This window comes from Pseudophryne corroboree, chromosome 1 (assembly GCF_028390025.1).
Source record: "Pseudophryne corroboree isolate aPseCor3 chromosome 1, aPseCor3.hap2, whole genome shotgun sequence".
Taxonomy (NCBI): domain Eukaryota; kingdom Metazoa; phylum Chordata; class Amphibia; order Anura; family Myobatrachidae; genus Pseudophryne; species Pseudophryne corroboree.
This window is the reverse complement of record NC_086444.1, coordinates 250941244-250965302: the sequence shown is the minus strand read 5'-3', so window position 1 is coordinate 250965302 and position 24059 is coordinate 250941244. Positions and strand designations below refer to the sequence as shown.

The window sequence follows — 24059 nt, the reverse complement described above, 5'->3', positions numbered from 1 at the left end:
GATTAAATACAGTACAAAGTGTTTCCTGTGTTGTAATTTACAATAGACATCACTTTGCATGCTGATGCATGCTTCTTTGAAAGATGTAACTGCTTATAAATTATTCCCTTGTATCTGTGGTTTCTTGAAAAAACATTTTCTATCATCATTAATTCTTGCTCAAGTATACATTAAGATGAGCATCCAAGTGCATCTGCAGATATGTTTAAAGCACAATAAACTATTATCTAAGAAACATCAGGGATTCTGTTCCTGCTGCTGCAACCTGTACTACTGACTGTGATTTATGTATAAGGAATCACAGCGGCTATGGTGAGAGTCGGCCAGTGGGAGATAACTGTAGCAGGGAGCTTTAACAAGGGCGCAGTTCTTCTCTCAAACAAGCAAGCAAGTCTGCTGGGACCTGGAGGTCTAAATGCGAGGCCTTCTGATTTGGGATGATGCTATTATGCAAGTTGATTAGGTCAAAGGTCAGCATATTGGGGAAAAGGCATTGCATCCTGCTGCCACTGCAATACAAGTGGTGTACATACACCCCTCCCCTCCTTCCTCACGGTCATCTTACTGTATGTCAGGGTGAAGGCAGCAAGCAAGGGCCAGGGATAAGTGAAAAGAGTTATGGCACAGACTAATATTTTGTTAATTAGTGCTGGCATTTAGTAATGTAGGTTATTGCAGTTCAGTGATTTATGTCAGATATTGTGAATATTATATACTGACAGCAATTAGTAATGTATTCAATTACAGTGCAGTGATTTATGTCACATTTTACTTATATTTAATATGTTACATATTTAATCGGGGCTGGCAATGAACAAGGTATGCAATGGGAGAGCAGGTATTTTTGTCATATGCTATTATTACTAAGCTGACAATTACGTACTGTATGCAATTATTTTGTAGACAATTGATAACATGGATAATGGAAAGTGCAAGCAGCTAATGTTGCAGGCAAATAGGAGTACAAGGAACAGGGGTGGGATGCAAGCATTCTAACATACTGTAGGCCACAGAAGTCAAGAAGAAGACGCATATGGAAGGCAGAATAGTTAGTGGTTGGTCAGGTGAAGGTGTACATAGCGGATGATGAGGAGGAGGATGGTTGCTGCCACTATCAAACCATCTCTAATTGGCTGTCTCTGAATTCTCCACTGATGCTGATTGGTCATTTCTTCATCGCTCAGGCAAAGATTATGTTTTTGTAAGTGTGTTTATGCAATTTTTATTTTTTTGTGTGAACGAGAAGCAGAATTATACTGCTACAGTGTATATTAGATAGATTTTTATAGTTTAATTGATTGTTAATAACGAATGTATTTGTTGCACATCTTTATCTCCGAATATGGGCAGAATTATGCAATTTGCTTCGGCATTCAACTTTTTCAACTGCAATTTTCCCCTTCCTGTGGAATACAATTATACTGTATATATATGAATCCAAAGAATGCCTGCACACACAATAAGATATTAAATTGCTGGGGTGACACTCAATATTTATGGTTTAGAGAAGATAATCCTCATTCATGAATACACGTTTCAGTTTTAGGAGTGCACTCACCAGTCTGTCCGTAAAATCACCAAATTTTATTGAGGCATAAATAAAATCATCATACTGATGTTTCGGTCCTCACTGGACCTTTGTCTAGGGTCCAGTGAGGACCAAAACATCGGTATGATGATTTTATCCATGCTTCAATAAAATTTGGTGATTTTACGAACAGACTGGTGAGTGCACTCCTAAAACTGGAATCTCCAATCAGACAAGGTCTCTGCCAAGGGGCGTTTCAACAGAGTAGCGGGCCCATGTCCACCTCCAGGTGGGCCCCCTCCTATGCACGGTGCAATAGTATCCGGCATTTGACGGAGTCCAATGCACATGCGCAGGTCTCCGGAAACATGGCGCCCATCATGTTCCGGAGACCAATTTAACTACTAAGCATACACGGTGGCCATTAAATATGGGTGCAGTGGGTTCGGTGTGGCCCCCCCCTGGACCAAACGGCACCCATTATAGAAACACCAATGCCTCTGCTTCAGAAAAGAAAACACTGGCAACCCCACATTAGTGAACTTCCAACATACAGATGAAGCCGTGCTCAGCTTTGCTACCAAAAATCCTAGTTGTGGCAAAGTTGGCGTGGCAGCGTGCCCATGTACTATGCCGCACGCTGCCATAGGAAATACATTGGGTTGCAGCTAGTCGCAGCCCAGCATATTAAGTCGCACTTGTGTTACAACATGCCATGTGAGTCCGTGCAGCCGTGCAATGAGTGTGGTTACATCAGTACACAGTCCTTATATCTACAACTGCACATACAGGTGGAATAGGATGAGTATTTATCTCACGCTTCACATTTGTAAGCTGGCTCATAAATGACACCTCTTTCTCTCTGTAATGTAATGAAGTGCTATCTCCTGTAATGTTTTCTCATCCTCTGGAATGCTTCTGTACATCTAGAAAAAGATCACACGAGTAAAGTGAGCGTAAAACAAACCTGCTTTAGAAGCACAGATTCTTTTCCTTCTAAGTAACTAATCAATGTACAGTATATGGCTTGCCATTGGCAACCACTGTATTGTTTTGACAGTTAGGAAGCGATAGTCTAGACTTGAGATGCAGCAAATTATTGCAAAGCCGATTTGTATAGTAGACATTCATTTAGAGTAACCCAGTAGGATACTACCTTAACGGTGGGTTACAAGAGCATTGGTTCCTGCGGTTAAGGAGACAGTGATTTGCGTGGTTCCAAGTCCTACACATATAAGCCTATAAAAATCATATACTCAATCTATCAAGTATTGTTTTGTAAAGCTTTTCAGCTTTCATCTTGTCTTAAAAATTGATGACCCACCATTATTAAATAATTGTACTATGAATGACAAAGAAGAATGGTCAAATTCTAGATTAACGGTTCTTGCAACAGTCAAAAGTTTGACTGGGAGCCTGGAAGTTGCAGTCAGAGACATAGGACAATCCATACAGGCAGACAGTTGGTCTGTAGTGGTGACTTGAGTTTTCCTTTGCCTTGTTTTCAGGCACTGAGATGTCAGCTAGGTAGACGATACCTGGACTACTTTGGAGTTACCTGCTGACAGCAAGGTATCTCACTGGGTTGTTGGTGGTACAGTAGGGTTGACAGTGGCTGAACAAAACTGGCCTTTTGTGGCTTTAATATCCATTAATATATTTTAAGATGAGGAGTCACAACCCCTTGCAGCAGTAACTGACAATTTTATTGGCATCATTCTATCTTTATATAGTACGTAGTGTTGAATCTGTCAGTTCATAGAAGAAGGTGCTCAATTTATACCAGACACTTCCATTTCTGGTGTCATTCGTTGAGCGGATATAGGTATTACGGTAGATACTAGATACTTACACAAATATACCAATAAGTAACTAAAAACTCAATGATTTGCTCACCATAGTCGTATTCAGTATGAGGCCCACGTAGCCAAACGTAGTACATCTCCTGGGTCCATTTAGGTATGTTCACATAAAATATGCTCTCTAAAAGGTAAGTGAATATCAAGAGACAACAAATAATTGCATTATAAAATATTAAAGGGTATCTTTCAATTATGCCGTCACAGCTGTATTTAAAGGTCTTAAAATTAGCCTTACACAATAGAGCTACTAATAACATGAAAAATATACTTGTAGAGGTCTACAGTACTTTTCATTAATAAAGATATACATGATTATAAGATAAAATGCGATTGTAGGAGAAGATATTTTCCTATACAGAGCAGATTTTCTTTAAGCAATCACATTGGATGGCGAAGCAGTGAGTTTTAAATAGCTGATATCAGAGCACAGCAAATGTAAATATATTGGGCGTGATGTAAGAGCCGGATGTACCTATTTTGTTCGTACAAATTTTCAGTTGCTTTTTCGTTGCATATATCTGCGTATGTAGATACCATCACATTTTACTCTTATGACTTCTTACGCTTAGAGTGGAAGAACAGGAGATGGATGGTGTGTACAGTAAAGGTGTGTTCACACAAATGTAGACCTCAACATAGACGACTATGGGCCTGATTCAGAGATGGAAGCTTTGGCACAGCAGCTGCATCTTTGGACTTGCTGACGTGCAAAAATATGTTAATGCAGGAGGCATCTGAAGGAAAAAGACGACTCCTGCCAGCATCACAGATCTGAGTGCTGCATCTGAAGACACAGCATCGGATCGCCATTGCACCCATCAGAGCAAGCTTACAAAGAATGACCAACTCTTGGCTACTTGCAAGGCAGCAAATTTGCTCCAGAAAACGCAGACCCTGGCCTCGCAATTCACCAGACAACTTAGCCATTTTCTGATAATGCAGGCAGTGCTGCACCCCCATCTCCACAGCATGTCAATCATGCTGTGATTTGGGGGCACTGAGAGCCATCTTTCAGTAGAAGACCTGCCTAGGTGCAGATATCTAAATATTGGAGATGTATGTATCAGAATTACATACATCACTTAATCAGGCACAATGTCAGACGAAACATAGAAACAGAATCCGACAGCAGATAAGAACCACTTGGGCCATCTAGTCTGCCCATGTACATGAACACACTTACACACTACGGTCAATATTTATTCAGAGCCAATGAAAATACCAGTATATTTTTGGAGTGTGGGAGGAAATCGGAGTACCTGGAGGAAACTCAACGCAAGCACGGGGAGAATATACAAACTCCACACACTTAGGACCATGGTGGGAATTGAACCCAAGATATCAGTACTGTGAGGCAGAATGGCTATAACTTGTAGGTGTGTTACTCCTAGTGCAATATACAGTACACTCTGAGGATGACAATCTACATACACTTCAGACACAATGGGGCTGATTCAGTTTAGCTATGAGTTGGTCAAACATTGCTTAGGTTAAAATCTTGCAGTCGCAACTTTTTGTTAATCAATTAGAAATCTGCATTAAGTTAATACGGGTCTCAGTGGGGGTTTCCAACTCTATAGAACTCTCTTCCCCACACAGTGCGAGAAGCCTCCACTCCAGAATACTTCAAGAACAGACTCTAGACGTATCTATTTACTCAAGTATTTCACTAATGTCCACTGTTAAGCTTGTTTTGTATTTTGAGTTGTAAATGCAAATGTACTGTAAAGCACTCTGAGTCCTATTAGGGGAAAATTGCTATATAAATAACATTATTATTATTATTATTATTATTATTATTCTAAAAAAAGCTTATGCCCTTATTTATCAATGAGTGATAAATTTCACTGTGAGTGATAAATTGCACCAGCCAATCAGATCCTAACTGCCATGTTACAGACCGTTGCCCTTATTTATCAATGATTGCTAAATTTCACTGTAAGTAATAAATTGCACCAGCCAATCAGCTCCTAACTGCCATGTTACAGACTGTTGCCCTTATTTATCAATGATTGATAAATTTCACTGTGAGTGATAAATGACACTAGTCCATCAGCTCCTAACTGCCATGTTACAGACATGCCCTTATTTATCAATGCGTGATACATTTCACTGTGAGTGTTAAATTGAACCAGTCAATCCGCTCCTAACTGTAATTTTTCAAACCCAGCCTATGACATGGAAGTTAGGAGCTGATTGGCTGGTGCAATTTATCACTCACAGTGAACTCTAACCATTTATATGCCGCAGTCGGTATTCTGACTCCGAATGCTGGCATATCAACCCCAACTGATAGACAGTTTAATGTGCTCCAAAATATTCTAGACACTTTTATCTGCTGAAATTTGCTTATCTGCCATCATTTTTCCTTAATTCATATGTAGCCCCCTTTTACCTGCTGGTCCTTAGGCATGCTGTACGTGTGACCCTTATGAGTAGCTTTAAATAAAGCATGTTTTTCAGGCTTTGTAGTATCTTTATGAAATGGTAAAAACATAATCTTGAGAATGAGTTTGCCTTATTTTAGTGCAGGTTATCAGGGCTTCTCTTAAAGGGAATGCTTACAGTATGCTATATTTTGGACTTAATGCTGAATACAGCTGTTTTATATGGTGAGCAATTTTGCTTTAAATAATTAATGAAATAAAATATGTTACTGGCAAATTTGTTCCATTTATTAAAAAAATACTTTTCATTTATTAAAGCGTTTATGAGTTTCACAAGTTAGAAACAATCAGGATTTATAATGGAAATGTTTTTATAACATTAAAGCTGCATTATAAATGTTCATTAAAAATACACTTACCAAGTGATTGCTATGACACTTCTGGAGATAGGAGGGTAGTATCTGGGCTTTTTATTGCTTTAAAGTGCTCATTATCAAATATTTAATATATATTATAATAAAAATCTAAATGTAAAAAAAAAATATCACACAGTTGTAGTGGTTGATTTCCTCAATATAGTTTTTTGTGGTTTTGGTGCAGTTGGCGGAGGCTGATTTCCAGGCTTTAATGGAGGGTGACAGCTACTGGTGGTGATTCCCAGGCCACCGTTTTCAATAGGAAATGGAGGTGTGGGTGGTGGCGGTAAAGGACAGTGATGGGGGATTTTTCCCGTCAGATTAACAGATTCCTCATGTAGATGTACATCTTTGTTCCTCACTTCAGATCGCACATCACAGTCCGGGCAGTAGCCATGGTAGAGAACATTTTCACTAAAACGTACACGTTCTTTCGTTGAAGCCTGAGTACAACGGTCCTTTTCTGGTCTATGTGTTATCTGCTGTCCTGTCATTTTATCCACTTTTATAGTATGAATTGTACATCTGTCACCATTAGGAAGCTTGACAGTTCCCCCTGGCAAACCACCATTCCGAAGCAACATTCCATTATTCTTCCCAGTATTGGATGAGTTAATTAACCTTTGCGTTTCTTCAAATTTCACTGGAGTTAACCGTGGAGGTGGCGGGGGTGGATTGGGCTTTCTGAGTACTGTCAGGATGGCTGAGGGGTGTGCAGGTGGGGTTATTAAAGGTGCATTAGCTCGGAGTTTAATCTTATCTAAGCTGGAAGCTGTTGTGCTGCTTGAGCTGCTATTCAATGTGTCTGTCTTTGAGCTGTCTGTCATCTCATCTTCCAGCTGCAGATCCGACGTTAAAGTGTCTATTTGGTCAACCACCTGTTCATGGAGACAATGAGATACAATTACTATTTAATAACAGTCACAAAACAAGCAAACTTCACTTCCTAACAACATGCATTACATTTGTTGTTTTAGTTCTTATGCTGGGCATACACAGTCAGATGGGATGCGGTCAAGATCCCGCCGGACGGAATCCCGGCAGTCGGAATACCGATACCGGGATCCCGACCGGCACAATCCCGACATATTCTCCCTCTGTGGGGGTCCACGACACCCATAGAAGGAGAATAAATTAGTGTGCCGAGCGTAGCGAGGCACCATGCCCGCAGCGTGGCGAGGCACCGCTCCCGCAGCGAGCCCGCAAGGGGCTGCGTTTCGCTCGCCCCCCTGTCGGGATTGTGCCGGTCGGGATCCCGGTGTCGGTATTCCGACCGCCGGGATTCCGTCCGGCGGTAATATGTACTGATCCCGGTCAGATACTGTAACATGCCTGTTAGACCAACAGGCATTTTATCTGACCCTGTCAATATCCGGGACATACACTGTGAGATCTCACAGTGCATGTCACATGATATCAGTACTCCGCCCAATGTGAAAGTACAGGGGAATGTCCGCCGGTCAGCCGCAGTAGGGTACACACTGCCCAATGCGGTTTACACTTGAAAATATCACATCGGAGGGACATGCTGAACGATACGGCATGCCCGACTGAACGATATTTCAGGGTCGGTCGGCCCAATACACGCTGCAATTATGTGGCCGATACACTGATATCAGGCAGATCTGCCAGATAATTGTAGCATGTACAGTATGCCCAGCATTAAACTATTAAAGGGAATAAAGAAAATAAGAATTGCTTGTTTTATTATTTCAGTATTATTTGTTGTGACAAATCCATAGATGATGACACGCCAGGTGATTCAGTGAAGGTCACCCTGCAGCACAATAGCATTTGGAGGCAATTCTGAACATAAATGCATGGTGATGTCATGTTGCTGGGACGGGGCGGCACAGAACGTCACAGAGCCCTGCTCCAGCACTGGGGTGGTTTTTGTTTTTTTTAAAACAACTTTTGCTTTTATTTATATAAAGTAATACAATACATAATGGGCTATTTTTAACAGTCAAACTGTAACACGCTACAGTAATAACATAATACAAAAAATATGAATGGGTTAAACTTATCTTATACTACATTCAGGCAATATACCGGGTCGGTTGCCATAGCAGCGGAGGGAGCAGCAACAGCAGGGGCGGGGGTGGAGGCGGCGCCGGGAGATGAGCTCATCTCCTGCGCCGCCTCTCCCTATGCTGTGAATGGGAACCGTGTCGCATCGACACGGCTCCCATTCACACCGCACCTGACCCGGTAATCAACCCGGGTAAAACCCTTCTTTTTTACCGGGTTGAATTACCGGGTCAGGCGACCCGCTAAATCGTGAAAGGACCTTTCACATCGCACACTGACCCAGTTTGACACGGCAATATGCCGTGTCGATACCGGGTTATTTGTGCGATGTGAAAGGGGTGTTAGAGAGCCTATGTAATAAACTAAAGCCAAACTATATAGTCGCTTACAACCCGATATAGCATCTTAACACAAAAAGTAAATAATAAAATAGATAGATAGATAGATAGATAGATAGATAGATAGATAGATAGATAGATAGATAGAAATTAAGAATTAAAAAAAGTAGGAAATGCAGTAAGTTAATTCTCAAGTCGATCATCTATAAAGATTCCTTGTTGTTGGTACATATATTTTTAAAATGTGATTTTGGATTGTGTGTCTAGTGTATTTATGCATATTTCCCTTTTTTTCTTTTATAAAAACTGAAAGCTCTTTGCTAAGAATTTTATATGTGGAGTAACATTCTCTTAAATATGCCTAAAAAAGGCGGAGAAGCAACCATCCAGGATTTCAAAATGACTTTCTTAGCGATTGTCAAAATAAGAATGAGAAAGGGTAAAAATTCTTTACACCTTGGACCCAATTATCAATTTCCAAAATGACAGCACTGGAAGAGGGTCTTATCACAGAGGCAAATTAATTACAGAAGAAATACAGTAATACCCCTTTCAGACAGAAAAGTCTGAAACTCCCGGCAATTACCCGGCATTTCAGTGCCGGATAGTTTTGCCGGTCCCTGCCTGAGCCCCCTTTTAACAGACAAGCAAATTACCGGCGCGAGAATTTCGACCCGGTAATTTGCAGATCAATTCAACATGGGTATTTTTTCTGTATGAAAGGGTCAACCCGGGTATAAATTCCAGGGTCGAAGTCCCGGGAATTTTTAACCCGGGTCAACCCTTTCACACAGAAAAAGGACCCATGTGTTTCATGAAATTACCGGGTGGAACTGCTTCACCCTGTAATTTTAGTTTCTGTCTGAGATGGGTATAAATTGGTGAAAGAAGCTTGCCTAGATTGTTTACACTTTAGACATGATCCCGATTTTTAGTCTCTGTCATATGTCTCCTCTCTACGCAGTAGCGGCTCTTGCCACGGGCAAGCAGGCTTTTTGCCTGGGGCGCCGCTACCCTGAGGGCGCCGCCGTGGCAAGAGCCGCTACTGCTCCTCCTTACCTCCCCGCTCCCTGGCTGCAGCGAGCGCTGTATGCGCCCGCTACAGCCGGCATCACTGACTGACGCTAGAGGTCAAAATTGACCCCTAGTGTCAGTGCGGCGCTGCTATGGGAGAGACGTCATTACGTCTCTCCCATACAGCGGAGCTGGCGCCCGGAGACAGCAGCAGCGGCAACAGCGGTCCGGAAACAGGAGCAAGGCTAGTAAGTATTTTCTTTTTTCTTTTAGGTTTTGAAAGCGTCGCTACTACTGGGGGCACATATAGGGGGCACAGCTACAAGGAGCCCTATCAATGGGGGCACAGCTACAAGGAGCCCTATCACTGGGGGCACAGCTACAAGGGGCCCTATCACTGGGGGCACAGCTACAAGGAGCCCTATCACTGGGGGCACAGCTACAAGGAGCCCTATCACTGGGGGCACAGCTACAAGGGGCCCTATCACTGGGGGCACAGCTACAAGGGGCCCTATCACTGGGGGCACAGCTACAAGGGGCCCTATCACTGGGGGCACAGCTACATGGGGCACAACTACAGAGGGCACATACAGGGGGCACTGCAACAGGGGGAACAGCTACTGGGGGCACTACTACAGGGGGCACAGCTACTGGGGGCACTACTACAGGGGGCACAGCTACTGGGGGCACTACTACAGGGGGCACAGCTACTGGGGGCACTACTACAGGGGGAACATGCTGGGGCACTGCTACAGGGGGAACAGCTACTGGGGGCACTGCTACAGGGGGACCAGCTACTGGGGGCAAATTAACTGGGGGCACAGCTACTGGGTGCAAATATACAGGGGGCACAGCTACAGGGGGAAAATCAAGCGGGGGGCACAACTACTTGGGGCAAATCTGGGGGCACAGCTACTGGGGGCATAACTGTGGCCACGACCCTCCCCTAGGAAGCCACGCCCCTATTTTTTGCAAACTAAGTTTTGCCGTGGGGGGGGCGCCAGTGGAAACTTTCGCACTGGGCGCCGCAAGGTGTAGAACCGGCCCTGTCTCTACGCTCTCTGTAAAGTTTGAAATTTACTTCTTGCATCATTGCCTTGTGCAAAATAGTTGTAATTCTATCACTACAGCACTGATTATAAGGGTGACCCCGGGGTAATGGGTTTAAGGGTGGGAGTGTATAGAGTTTTAATCTCATAGCAAAAGTATTTGTTAGAAGACGTGAGGTTGTCTAAGCAATATTCCATGAGAAAACTGTAGCAATTAAATGTAACTTAAAGGGTGTGGTGCAGCTATGATAACAGAATAATACAATTTAATTTATTGCTTTATATTATACAGATCCACTGAGTCATCATTTAAAAGTAAGGTATGCAAAAGCAGCTCACAGTTACGTGATTTTATGAAATTTACCATTTCTCATAATACTCACATCTTTGGGATGAATCCAAAGCAAAACACTACTGTGTCCTGGTCTTTGTAAAACCAAAATCAGTATAAAAACAGAACAATGGTTCCAAAATGAAACCAAATAAAATGAAACCAAATTATGGTTTGCACATATCTAGCTTCTAATTAGCTGTATCAGCCCCTTCTCTCTTTTAAGCTGTACTTGTTAATCTCCGGACAAATGTGTCTGTCCTCTCCAGAACTATCACCATGTGTGCTTGCCTGTGTTACTGAAGTCTTTCTGCCATTTCATTTTGGATGTCCTCTCATAACCTCAAATTCAGTCTTTCAAATCTGACTTAATAACACAGCACCAGCCAACAAAAGCTACCCGTGACATAAGTACAGGCCCCCCAGCCACTGCGGAGACTTGGAGATGCAGGGCTGCGGGGCGCTGCTGCTGATTCAGTGCAGATTCCCATGTCAATCTGCTAAATGCCCCTCCCAAAATGGCCACCGCCATAGAGGAGACAGATTCTAGAGGTCATATTTGACCTTTACTGTGTCTGGCAGAGCCAGGAAGTGCTGGTACCCAGCAACGCATAGCTCATACCCTCCAACATGACCCGCCCCACTAGGTACAAAATGCTCTGTTTCTGGACTTTCCTCTTAATTTATGATTGCCATCACCTGTGAAGAAACAGCTTTCTTATCATTTAACTAGTTCAACACAGGTGATGGAAATCATAAATTAAGAGGGAAGTCCAGAAACAGAGCATTTTGTACCTAGTGGGGCGGGTCATGTTGGAGGGTCTGATAGCGCTGGGTAGCGTTGGTGGCAGCCTTACGCCCTTGGCAATGAGCATGACTCCTACAGCATGAAAGCCTCTCGCAACGAGCATTGAACCCCTGGCAACAAGCATTACCCCCTGGCAACGAGCATGACTTTTTGCTCCAAAGTTTTGATTATAAAAATGATTAGAATAATGCAAAGAAGATGTTTATAATATATTATTTCTATCTTTCATATACTTTACATAGTCAGAACTCTGGCTTATACTGTACGTTAGTATGACAGGAAAGGCTCTGCCTCACCCCACTGCATGTCACTGGTGTGTGTCATACTGTATCACGGGCATTGCGGTATGTAGTATAATGTCTCAGGGGCATTAGGGTGTGTAGCATAATGTATCGCAGGTATTACAGTGTGTGGCATAATGTATCACAGACATTGCGGTGTGTGGCATAATGTATCACAGGCATTACGGTGTGTGGCATATTGTGTAATGGGTATTACGGTGTGTGGCATAATGTTTAAGGAGTATTACTATAGGGAGAAAAAATTACAAATAATGTAAGAGGCAGGATTATTTTTTTTCTGTGGTGGCCAATGTCTGGGCATGCAAGTTGCAAAACTGGGATATAAGGTAGTCTTTTCCTGCAATGCCACACCCCTTTTAGCGAGGTCACACGCGCAAATTCTTTACTTTTCTGATGGCAATTAAGGGGGGGGCAGAACATTTTTTTGGCTTAGGAGAGAAAAAAATTATACTTACGCCACTGAAAGCTACCTACCTACATCTCTATTTCTGTTGACAACAATAAACTGTACATCTGTACATCTACAGCTTGCTCTCATAATACCATCCTTCACTCAGAACTGTCCTTTATACTTCTGAAAACAGGTATATTTACTGGAAAACACAGCCAATTTCATAGACACACTCTCACTAAACGTAGCCTTAGTGCAAATACAACCCTGAATTGCCTGAAGATGCTTACGCTCACCTCCAGAGCATGCAGTGTGTGGAAACATAAAAGAGATGCCTGTAAAAACTGGCTCGTGTTCAACTCAGTTTTACCAAATCCAATGTACAGTACAATGCTTCTAATGAGAAGCAAGGCAATCAAACTGCACCAACATACTGTACATCTGTTCACTTTTTCCAAAATATCTCCAAAATGTACCTCTCTAACTGTGTGTGACTCTCAACCCCACTCACTACATGTTTCGAGGGCCGCCAAGAGCTGTACCGGGCCCAGGTACTGAGGTGCAGGATGCCGGCAAATCTGGGAGCTGTGGCCATGCCCCCTCCAATAAAAAATACTATGCACAGAGCCGTATGCTGCAAAGGGGAACATTTGCCCCCTCAGAAGAAGTAAGCCAAGTAGGGCCTCCATCGGGCTCCTCTGACAAGCCCAGGCCCAGGAAATCAGTACCACCCATCCTCCCAGCTGCCATTCCCAGTTACCTTATTTTCTTCAGGCTATTCCCACTAGAATTTTCTCCCATGAGTAACAAGACCTTCTTCTAGTGTCCAAACATTCTATTTAACTCCCTCCTTCAGACAAGCCTATCAAATTCCCAAAAGTCCCTTTATTCACATTCTGCTATTCAATCCAGTGGATCCGGTATGAATGGTCGACCATGTTATGGTCGACAGTCATTAGGTCGACCACAATTGGTCGACATTGAAATGGTTGACATGGACACATGGTTGACACATGAAAATGGTCGACACGTGAAAGGTCGACACATGAAAAGGCCGACATGTGTTTTTTAACTTTTTTTGGTGTCATTTTTTGCGTAAAGTGACTGGGAACCCCAATTAGTGCACCGCGTCCCCTCGCATGGCTAGCTTCGCTCGCCATGCTTCGGGCATGGTGCCTTCGCTCCGCTGCCGCTTCGCTCGGCACAGATTACCGTTCCAATCGTAGTTCACGTGGATCGTAAAGTATGGAAAAGTCCCCCCCCCCCAAAAAAAAAACTCATGTCGACCATTTCATGTGTCGACCATTTTCATGTGTCGACAATGTGTCCATGTCGACCATGTCAATGTCGGCCAATAGTGGTTGACCTAATGACTGTCGACCATAACATGGTCGACCATGTGAACGGATACCCAATCCAGTGACTACCTCCCTCTGTGTACAGTTCACTTAAAGTTACATTCATTCTGTTTCTTTTCTAAGACAAACATGTCACAACTTTGCTTTGTGACTGGATCACATAATCCCAGACAGCACTTTTCCCATTGCAGTCTGTCTGGATCATTATGCACTACTGTATGTTTAAAAGCCGGCAACAGCAGCCAACTTTGCCTCCTTTGCCCGGCCAGCGGAATGCCCCATTCGCATAAAAGTGCTTGCCCCCTATGGGGTAGCTAGCACTTTTCAGCAAGATCCCCTTTGCTGTAAAGTGCGTCAGGGTAAGGCAGATTCACCGGATGATTCTATCCATACTATTATATATATATATATATATATATATATATATATGGGTGGTCTTCAGTATGCCGAATGTCGGGATCCCCCCGGAGCACAGTATATCGGCGCCGGAATCCCGACACCCGGCATACCGACATATATTCTCCCTCGTGGGGTCCACGACCTCCCTGGAGGGAGAATAAAATAGTGTGGCGCGCGTAACGCGCCACCGTGCCCGCAGCGAGCCCGCAAGGGGCTCATTTGCGCTCGTCAGACTGTCGGTATGCCAGCGGTCGGGCTCCCGGCGCCGGTATGCTGGTCGCCGGGAGCACGGCCGCCGGCATACCATACTACACCCATATATATATATACATATATATATATATATATAGAAAGGAAGATAGAGGCACTCTCCAGATTTTATAAATATGCAAAAAGTACTCATTTATTGTAATATACGTTACATAATCCACTTGAATAGTGTCCTTATAGTATCCTCAAGCGCTTTCGGCCCTCAATGGGCCTTCCTAAGGAGGCTATATACAGCAATTCCATCAAGTAATGAGACCAAACAACAGGTCAGCCCAGGCATCCAGCAGTACAATAGGCTATGCCTGACAGGCTCTATATACACCTATACCCAATTAGAAATTGGCGCCAAAAAACGCCCCTTTTATGACCTCATATCAGTGCGACTTGCATATACATAAAACAATCTAAATTACAGACCGTGCAAATATTCAAAAGAAAGGGGTAATGTGGGACACACTCACACTACAGCCAGGATCCACTTCAAGTGCCAGAGCGGGTCCCGCCGATCGTACCACGGTAGGACTACATCGGCGGTCCAGCATGTCCGCAGAATGTTCCCAGCAGCGGAGCAGAGAGGAGACGCGATGACACGCGTAACCAAGCAGCGGACTCCACTTCCCGTCTGTGAAACGCACGCGTCACAGTAACGGAAGTGTAGTCAGGCATAATGGAACGCAAACAGGAAATCTCCCCGCTGAAGTAGAAGCTTTCATCTCATTCCGTTGAAAACATCCACACACGGCACCAATGCGCAACAATATCTAAGTATCCATGCTAAACAAAAGGTCCTAGCTGGTTAAGTGTGTACCACAAATCCCGGTGTTAGAGCCAGTCGGCTACAGATAAAAACAATCCCCAATTAAAACAATAAAGAAAAATACAGAAAATAATATTAGAGATGTGCACTTGAAATTTTTTCGGGTTTTGTGTTTTGGTTTTGGGTTCGGTTCCGCGGCCGTGTTTTGGGTTCGACCGCGTTTTGGCAAAACCTCACCGATTTTTTTTTGTCGGATTCGGGTGTGTTTTGGATTCGGGTGTTTTTTTTCAAAAAACACTAAAAAACAGATTAAATCATAGAATTTGGGGGTCATTTTGATCCCAAAGTATTATTAACCTCAAAAACCATAATTTCCACTCATTTTCAGTCTATTCTGAATACCTCACACCTCACAATATTATTTTTAGTCCTAAAATTTGCACCGAGGTCGCTGGATGACTAAGCTAAGCGACCCTAGTGGCCGACACAAACACCTGGCCCATCTAGGAGTGGCACTGCAGTGTCACGCAGGATGTCCCTTCCAAAAAACCCTCCCCAAACAGCACATGACGCAAAGAAAAAAAGAGGCGCAATGAGGTAGCTGTGTGAGTAAGATAAGCGACCCTAGTGGCCGACACAAACACCTGGCCCATCTAGGAGTGGCACTGCAGTGTCACGCAGGATGGCCTTTCCAAAAAACCCTCCCCAAACAGCACATGACGCAAAGAAAAAAAGAGGCGCAATGAGGTAGCTGTGTGAGTAAGATAAGCGACCCTAGTGGCCGACACAAACACCTGGCCCATCTAGGAGTGGCACTGCAGTGTCACACAGGATGTCCCTTCCAAAAAACCCTCCCCAAACAGCACATGACGCAAAGAAAAAAAGAGGCGCAATGAGGTAGCTGTGTGAGTAAGATAAGCGACCCTAGTGGCCGACACAAACACCTGGCCCATCTAGGAGTGGCACTGCAGTGTCACGCAGGATGTCCCTTCCAAAAAACCCTCCCCAAACAGCACATGACGCAAAGAAAAAAAGAGGCGCAATGAGGTAGCTGTGTGAGTAAGATAAGCGACCCTAGTGGCCGACACAAACACCTGGCCCATCTAGGAGTGGCACTGCAGTGTCACGCAGGATGTCCCTTCCAAAAAACCCTCCCCAAACAGCACATGACGCAAAGAAAAAAAGAGGCGCAATGAGGTAGCTGTGTGAGTAAGATAAGCGACCCTAGTGGCCGACACAAACACCGGGCCCATCTAGGAGTGGCACTGCAGTGTCACGCAGGATGTCCCTTCCAAAAAAACCTCCGCAAACAGCACATGACGCAAAGAAAAAAAGAGGCGCAATGAGGTAGCTGTGTGAGTAAGATAAGCGACCCTAGTGGCCGACACAAACACCGGGCCCATCTAGGAGTGGCACTGCAGTGTCACGCAGGATGGCCCTTCCAAAAAACCCTCCCCAAACAGCACATGACGCAAAGAAAAAAAGAGGCGCAATGAGGTAGCTGTGTGAGTAAGATAAGTGACCCTAGTGGCCGACACAAACACCGGGCCCATCTAGGAGTGGCACGGCAGTGTCACGCAGGATGTCCCTTCCAAAAAACCCTCCCCAAACAGCACATGACGCAAAGAAAAAAAGAGGCGCAATGAGGTAGCTGTGTGAGTAAGATAAGCGACCCTAGTGGCCGACACAAACACCGGGCCCATCTAGGAGTGGCACTGCAGTGTCACGCAGGATGGCCCTTCCAAAAAACCCTCCCCAAACAGCACATGACGCAAAGAAAAAAAGAGGTGCAATGAGGTAGCTGTGTGAGTAAGATAAGTGACCCTAGTGGCCGACACAAACACCGGGCCCATCTAGGAGTGGCACTGCAGTGTCACGCAGGATGTCCCTTCCAAAAAACCCTCCCCAAACAGCACATGACGCAAAGAAAAATTAAAGAAAAAAGAGGTGCAAGATGGAATTGTCCTTGGGCCCTCCCACCCACCCTTATGTTGTATAAACAGGACATGCACACTTTAACCAACCCATCATTTCAGTGACAGGGTCTGCCACACGACTGTGACTGAAATGACGGGTTGGTTTGGACCCCCACCAAAAAAGAAGCAATTAATCTCTCCTTGCACAAACTGGCTCTACAGAGGCAAGATGTCCACCTCATCATCATCCTCCGATATATCACCGTGTACATCCCCCTCCTCACAGATTATCAATTCGTCCCCACTGGAATCCACCATCTCAGCTCCCTGTGTACTTTGTGGAGGCAATTGCTGCTGGTCAATGTCTCCACGGAGGAATTGATTATAATTCATTTTAATGAACATCATCTTCTCCACATTTTCTGGAAGTAACCTCGTACGCCGATTGCTGACAAGGTGAGCGGCGGCACTAAACACTCTTTCGGAGTACACACTTGTGGGAGGGCAACTTAGGTAGAATAAAGCCAGTTTGTGCAAGGGCCTCCAAATTGCCTCTTTTTCCTGCCAGTATAAGTACGGACTGTGTGACGTGCCTACTTGGATGCGGTCACTCATATAATCCTCCACCATTCTTTCAATGGGGAGAGAATCATATGCAGTGACAGTAGACGACATGTCCGTAATCGTTGACAGGTCCTTCAGTCCGGACCAGATGTCAGCATCAGCAGTCGCTCCAGACTGCCCTGCATCACCGCCAGCGGGTGGGCTCGGAATTCTGAGCCTTTTCCTCGCACCCCCAGTTGCGGGAGAATGTGAAGGAGGAGATGTTGACAGGTCGCGTTCCGCTTGACTTGACAATTTTCTCACCAGCAGGTCTTTGAACCCAAGCAGACTTGTGTCTGCCGGAAAGAGAGATCCAAGGTAGGTTTTAAATCTAGGATCGAGCACGGTGGCCAAAATGTAGTGCTCTGATTTCAACAGATTGACCACCCGTGAATCCTTGTTAAGCGAATTAAGGGCTCCATCCACAAGTCCCACATGCCTAGCGGAATCGCTCCGTGTTAGCTCCTCCTTCAATGTCTCCAGCTTCTTCTGCAAAAGCCTGATGAGGGGAATGACCTGACTCAGGCTGGCAGTGTCTGAACTGACTTCACGTGTGGCAAGTTCAAAGGGCAGCAGAACCTTGCACAACGTTGAAATCATTCTCCACTGCGCTTGAGACAGGTGCATTCCACCTCCTATATCGTGCTGAATTGTATAGGCTTGAATGGCCTTTTGCTGCTCCTCCAACCTCTGAAGCATATATAGGGTTGAATTCCACCTCGTTACCACTTCTTGCTTCAGATGATGGCAGGGCAGGTTCAGGCGTTTTTGGTGTTGCTCCAGTCTTCTGTACGTGGTGCCTGTACGCCGAAAGTGTCCCGCAATTCTTCTGGCCACCGACAGCATCTCTTGCACGCCCCTGTCGTTTTTTAAAAAATTCTGCACCACCAAATTCAAGGTATGTGCAAAACATGGGACGTGTTGGAATTTGCCCAGATTTAATGCACACACAATATTGCTGGCGTTGTCCGATGCCACAAATCCACAGGAGAGTCCAATTGGGGTAAGCCATTCCGCGATGATCTTCCTCAGTTGCCGTAAGAGGTTTTCAGCTGTGTGCGTATTCTGGAAACCGGTGATACAAAGCGTAGCCTGCCTAGGAAAGAGTTGGCGTTTGCGAGATGCTGCTACTGGTGCCGCCGCTGCTGTTCTTGCGGCGGGAGTCCATACATCTACCCAGTGGGCTGTCACAGTCATATAGTCCTGACCCTGCCCTGCTCCACTTGTCCACATGTCCGTGGTTAAGTGGACATTGGGTACAGCTGCATTTTTTAGGACACTGGTGACTCTTTTTCTGAGGTCTGTGTACATTTTCGGTATCGCCTGCCTAGAGAAATGGAACCTAGATGGTATTTGGTACCGGGGACACAGTACCTCCAACAAGTCTCTAGTTGGCTCTGCAGTAATGATGGATACCGGAACCACGTTTCTCACCACCCAGGATGCCAAGGCCTCAGTTATCCGCTTTGCAGCAGGATGACTGCTGTGATATTTCATCTTCCTCGCAAAGGACTGTTGGACAGTCAATTGCTTGGTGGAAGTAGTAAAAGTGGTCTTACGATTTCCCCTCTGGGATGACCATCGACTCCCAGCAGCAACAATAGCAGCGCCAGCAGCAGTAGGCGTTACACGCAAGGATGCATCGGAGGAATCCCAGGCAGGAGAGGAATCGTCAGAATTGCCAGTGACATGGCCTGCAGGACTATTGGCATTCCTGGGGAAGGAGGAAATTGACACTGAGGGAGTTGGTGGGGTGGTTTGCGTGAGCTTGGTTACAAGAGGAAGGGATTTACTGGTCAGTGGACTGCTTCCGCTGTCGCCCAAAGTTTTTGAACTTGTCACTGACTTATTATGAATGCGCTGCAGGTGACGTATAAGGGAGGATGTTCCGAGGTGGTTAACGTCCTTACCCCTACTTATTACAGCTTAACAAAGGCAACACACGGCTTGACAAATGTTGTCCGCATTTCTGGTGAAATACTTCCACACCGAAGAGCTGATTTTTTTGGTATTTTCACCAGGCATGTCAACGGCCATATTCCTCCCACGGACAACAGGTGTCTCCCCGGGTGCCTGACTTAAACAAACCACCTCACCATCAGAATCCTCCTTGTCAATTTCCTCCCCAGCGCCAGCAACACCCATATCCTCCTCATCCTGGTGTACTTCAACACTGACATCTTCAATCTGACTATCAGGAACTGGACTGCGGGTGCTCCTTCCAGCACTTGCAGGGGGCGTGCAAATGGTGGAAGGCGCATGCTCTTCACGTCCAGTGTTGGGAAGGTCAGGCATCGCAACCGACACAATTGGACTCTCCTTGAGGATTTGGTATTTCGAAGAACGCACAGTTCTTTGCGGTGCTTTTGCCAGCTTGAGTCTTTTCATTTTTCTAGCGAGAGGCTGAGTGCTTCCATCCTCATGTGAAGCTGAACCACTAGCCATGAACATAGGCCAGGGCCTCAGCCGTTCCTTGCCACTCCGTGTGGTAAATGGCATATTGGCAAGTTTACGCTTCTCCTCCGACAATTTTATTTTAGATTTTGGAGTCCTTTTTTTACTGATATTTGGTGTTTTGGATTTTACATGCTCTGTACTATGACATTGGGCATCGGCCTTGGCAGACGACGTTGCTGGCATTTCATCGTCTCGGCCATGACTAGTGGCAGCAGCTTCAGCACGAGGTGGAAGTGGATCTTGATCTTTCCCTAATTTTGGAACCTCAACATTTTTGTTCTCCATATTTTAATAGGCACAACTAAAAGGCACCTCAGGTAAACAATGGAGATGGATGGATACTAGTATACTTATGGATGGAGTGCCGACACAGAGGTAGCTACAGCCGTGGACTAACGTACTGTGTCTGCTGATAATATAGACTGGATGATAATGAGATGAAATCAATATATATGTATATATAATATCACTAGTACTGCAGCCGGACATGTATATATTATATATTTATTATGTAATGACTGATGACGGACCTGCTGGACACTGTCAGCTCAGCAGCACCGCAGACTGCTACAGTAAGCTACTATAGTAGTATGTATAAAGAAGAAAAAAAAAAAACAACCACGGGTAGGTGGTATACAATTATGGATGGACTGCCGAGTGCCGACACAGAGGTAGCTACAGCCGTGGACTAACGTACTGTGTCTGCTGATAATATAGACTGGATGATAATGAGATGAAATCAATATATATGTATATATAATATCACTAGTACTGCAGCCGGACAGGTATATATTATATATTTATTATGTAATGACTGATGACGGACCTGCTGGACACTGTCAGCTCAGCAGCACCGCAGACTGCTACAGTAAGCTACTATAGTAGTCTGTATAAAGAAGAAAGAAAAAAAAAACAACCACGGGTAGGTGGTATACAATTATGGATGGACTGCCGAGTGCCGACACAGAGGTAGCTACAGCCGTGGACTAACGTACTGTGTCTGCTGATAATATAGACTGGATGATAATGAGATGAAATCAATATATATGTATATATAATATCACTAGTACTGCAGCCGGACAGGTATATATTATATATTTATTATGTAATGACTGATGACGGACCTGCTGGACACTGTCAGCTCAGCAGCACCGCAGACTGCTACAGTAAGCTACTATAGTAGTATGTATAAAGAAGAAAGAAAGAAAAAACAACCACGGGTAGGTGGTATACAATTATGGATGGACTGCCGAGTGCCGACACAGTGGTAGCTACAGCCGTGGACTAACGTACTGTGTCTGCTGATAATATAGACTGGATGATAATGAGATGAAATCAATATATATGTATATATAATATCACTAGTACTGCAGCCGGACAGGTATATATTATATATTTATTATGTAATGACTGATGACGGACCTGCTGGACACTGTCAGCTCAGCAGCACCGCAGACTGCTACAGTAAGCTACTATAGTAGTATGTATAAAGAAGAAAGAAAAAAAAAACAACCACGGGTAGGTGGTATACAATTATGGATGGACTGCCGAGTGCCGACACAGAGGTAGCTACAGCCGTGGACTAACGTACTGTGTCTGCTGATAATATAGACTGGATGATAATTAGATTAAATCAATATATATGTATATATAATATCACTAGTACTGCAGCCGGACAGGTATATATTATATATTTATTATGTAATGACTGATGACGGACCTGCTGGACACTGTCAGCTCAGCAGCACCGCAGACTGCTACAGTAAGCTACTATAGTAGTATGTATAAAGAAGAAAGAAAAAAAAAACAACCACGGGTAGGTGGTATACAATTATGGATGGACTGCCGAGTGCCGACACAGAGGTAGCTACAGCCGTGGACTAACGTACTGTGTCTGCTGATAATATAGACTGGATGATAATGAGATGAAATCAATATATATGTATATATAATATCACTAGTACTGCAGCCGGACAGGTATATATTATATATTTATTATGTAATGACTGATGACGGACCTGCTGGACACTGTCAGCTCAGCAGCACCGCAGACTGCTACAGTAAGCTACTATAGTAGTATGTATAAAGAAGAAAGAAAAAAAAAACAACCATGGGTAGGTGGTATACAATTATGGATGGACTGCCGAGTGCCGACACAGAGGTAGCTACAGCCGTGGACTAACGTACTGTGTCTGCTGATAATATAGACTGGATGATAATGAGATGAAATCAATATATATGTATATATAATATCACTAGTACTGCAGCCGGACAGGTATATATTATATATTTATTATGTAATGACTGATGACGGACCTGCTGGACACTGTCAGCTCAGCAGCACCGCAGACTGCTACAGTAAGCTACTATAGTAGTATGTATAAAGAAGAAAGAAAAAAAAAACAACCACGGGTAGGTGGTATACAATTATGGATGGACTGCCGAGTGCCGACACAGAGGTAGCTACAGCCGTGGACTAACGTACTGTGTCTGCTGATAATATAGACTGGATGATAATGAGATGAAATCAATATATATGTATATATAATATCACTAGTACTGCAGCCGGACAGGTATATATTATATATTTATTATGTAATGACTGATGACGGACCTGCTGGACACTGTCAGCTCAGCAGCACCGCAGACTGCTACAGTAAGCTACTATAGTAGTATGCATAAAGAAGAAAGAAAAAAAAAAAAAACACGGGTAGGTGCTAGGTGGTATACAATATTATATATATATTATATACAATTATATATATATATAATATATATTAAACTCATAAACTGGTGGTGATTATTAAACTGGTGGTCAGGTCACTGGTCACACTATCAGCAACTTGCAAGTAGTACTCCTGAGTCCTAAGCAGACAATCACAATATATATTATACTGGTGGTCACAGTGTGGTCACAAACAATGACAGTGTGGCTGGCACTCTGGCAGCAAAAGTGTGCACTGTACGTTATATGTACTCCTGAGTCCTGAGTCCTGCTCTCAGACTCTAACTGCTCCCCACTGTCAGTGTCTCCCCCACAAGTCAGATAATACAGTCACACTATCTCTCTCTATCACTTCAGCAAGTACTAGTAGTAGTAGTACTCCTCCTAATGCTCCCCAAATTACTACTGTGTCTCTCTCTGTCTCACTCTCTTCTCGAATCTCTATAAACGGAGAGGACGCCAGCCACGTCCTCTCCCTATCAATCTCAATGCACGTGTGAAAATGGCGGCGATGCGCGGCTCCTTATATAGAATCCGAGTCTCGCGATAGAATCCGAGCCTCGCGAGAATCCGACAGCGGGATGATGACGTTCGGGCGCGCTCGGGTTAACCGAGCAAGGCGGGAAGATCCGAGTCGCTCGGCCCCGTGTAAAAAAAACTGAAGTTCGGGCGGGTTCGGATTCCGAGGAACCGAACCCGCTCATCTCTAAATAATATAAAACAAAAACAAGCAATAAATAAACGCTGTGGCCACTAGTGGGAAGGGTTAATGAGACTGTTCCATATTTTAAGAAAGGATTTTATAACTACATTCTACTTCACCAAGAAGGTAACAAAAGGTCATCCTACCCCACCAATAGGTGGCCACAGTCCGCCAATTTTAAACAAAAAAATTCATATATTATTACAATAATATAGTAGATCTATACTACATTCTCAATGCAGACATAGATCTCTATAAGGAAATCAATCAGAAAAACCATGGATAAAAAGGCCATGGGTAAACGGGTATGTGTGTCGGTCATATCATCCTATTAGCAGCATAGAACATACCCTTCAAAAAGACGGGCAAAAAGGGTCTTATTATATTAATCTGAATCTCCATTTCTCACCGGAG

The 24059-nt window shown here is 44.2% G+C and overlaps 1 protein-coding gene across 12 annotated transcripts in view; it reads right to left on the bottom strand.

Moving 5' to 3' along the window:
- Nucleotides 1–24059, bottom strand: part of PRR16 (proline rich 16) — a 589987-nt gene that overhangs the window by 220540 nt on the left and 345388 nt on the right. For 11 of the 12 annotated variants that reach the window (XM_063964188.1, XM_063964190.1, XM_063964189.1 and 8 more), the window contains 2 exons: nt 6197–7071; nt 3425–3511 (listed from right to left, as the gene is read on the bottom strand). In XM_063964188.1, coding sequence (XP_063820258.1) covers nt 6322–7071 — 750 coding nt within the window. In that variant the 3' untranslated portion in view covers nt 3425–3511; nt 6197–6321. Of the gene's footprint in view, nt 1–2217; nt 2455–3424; nt 3512–6196; nt 7072–24059 lie in introns of those variants that run through there. The other variant, XM_063964191.1, reaches the window with a different exon arrangement.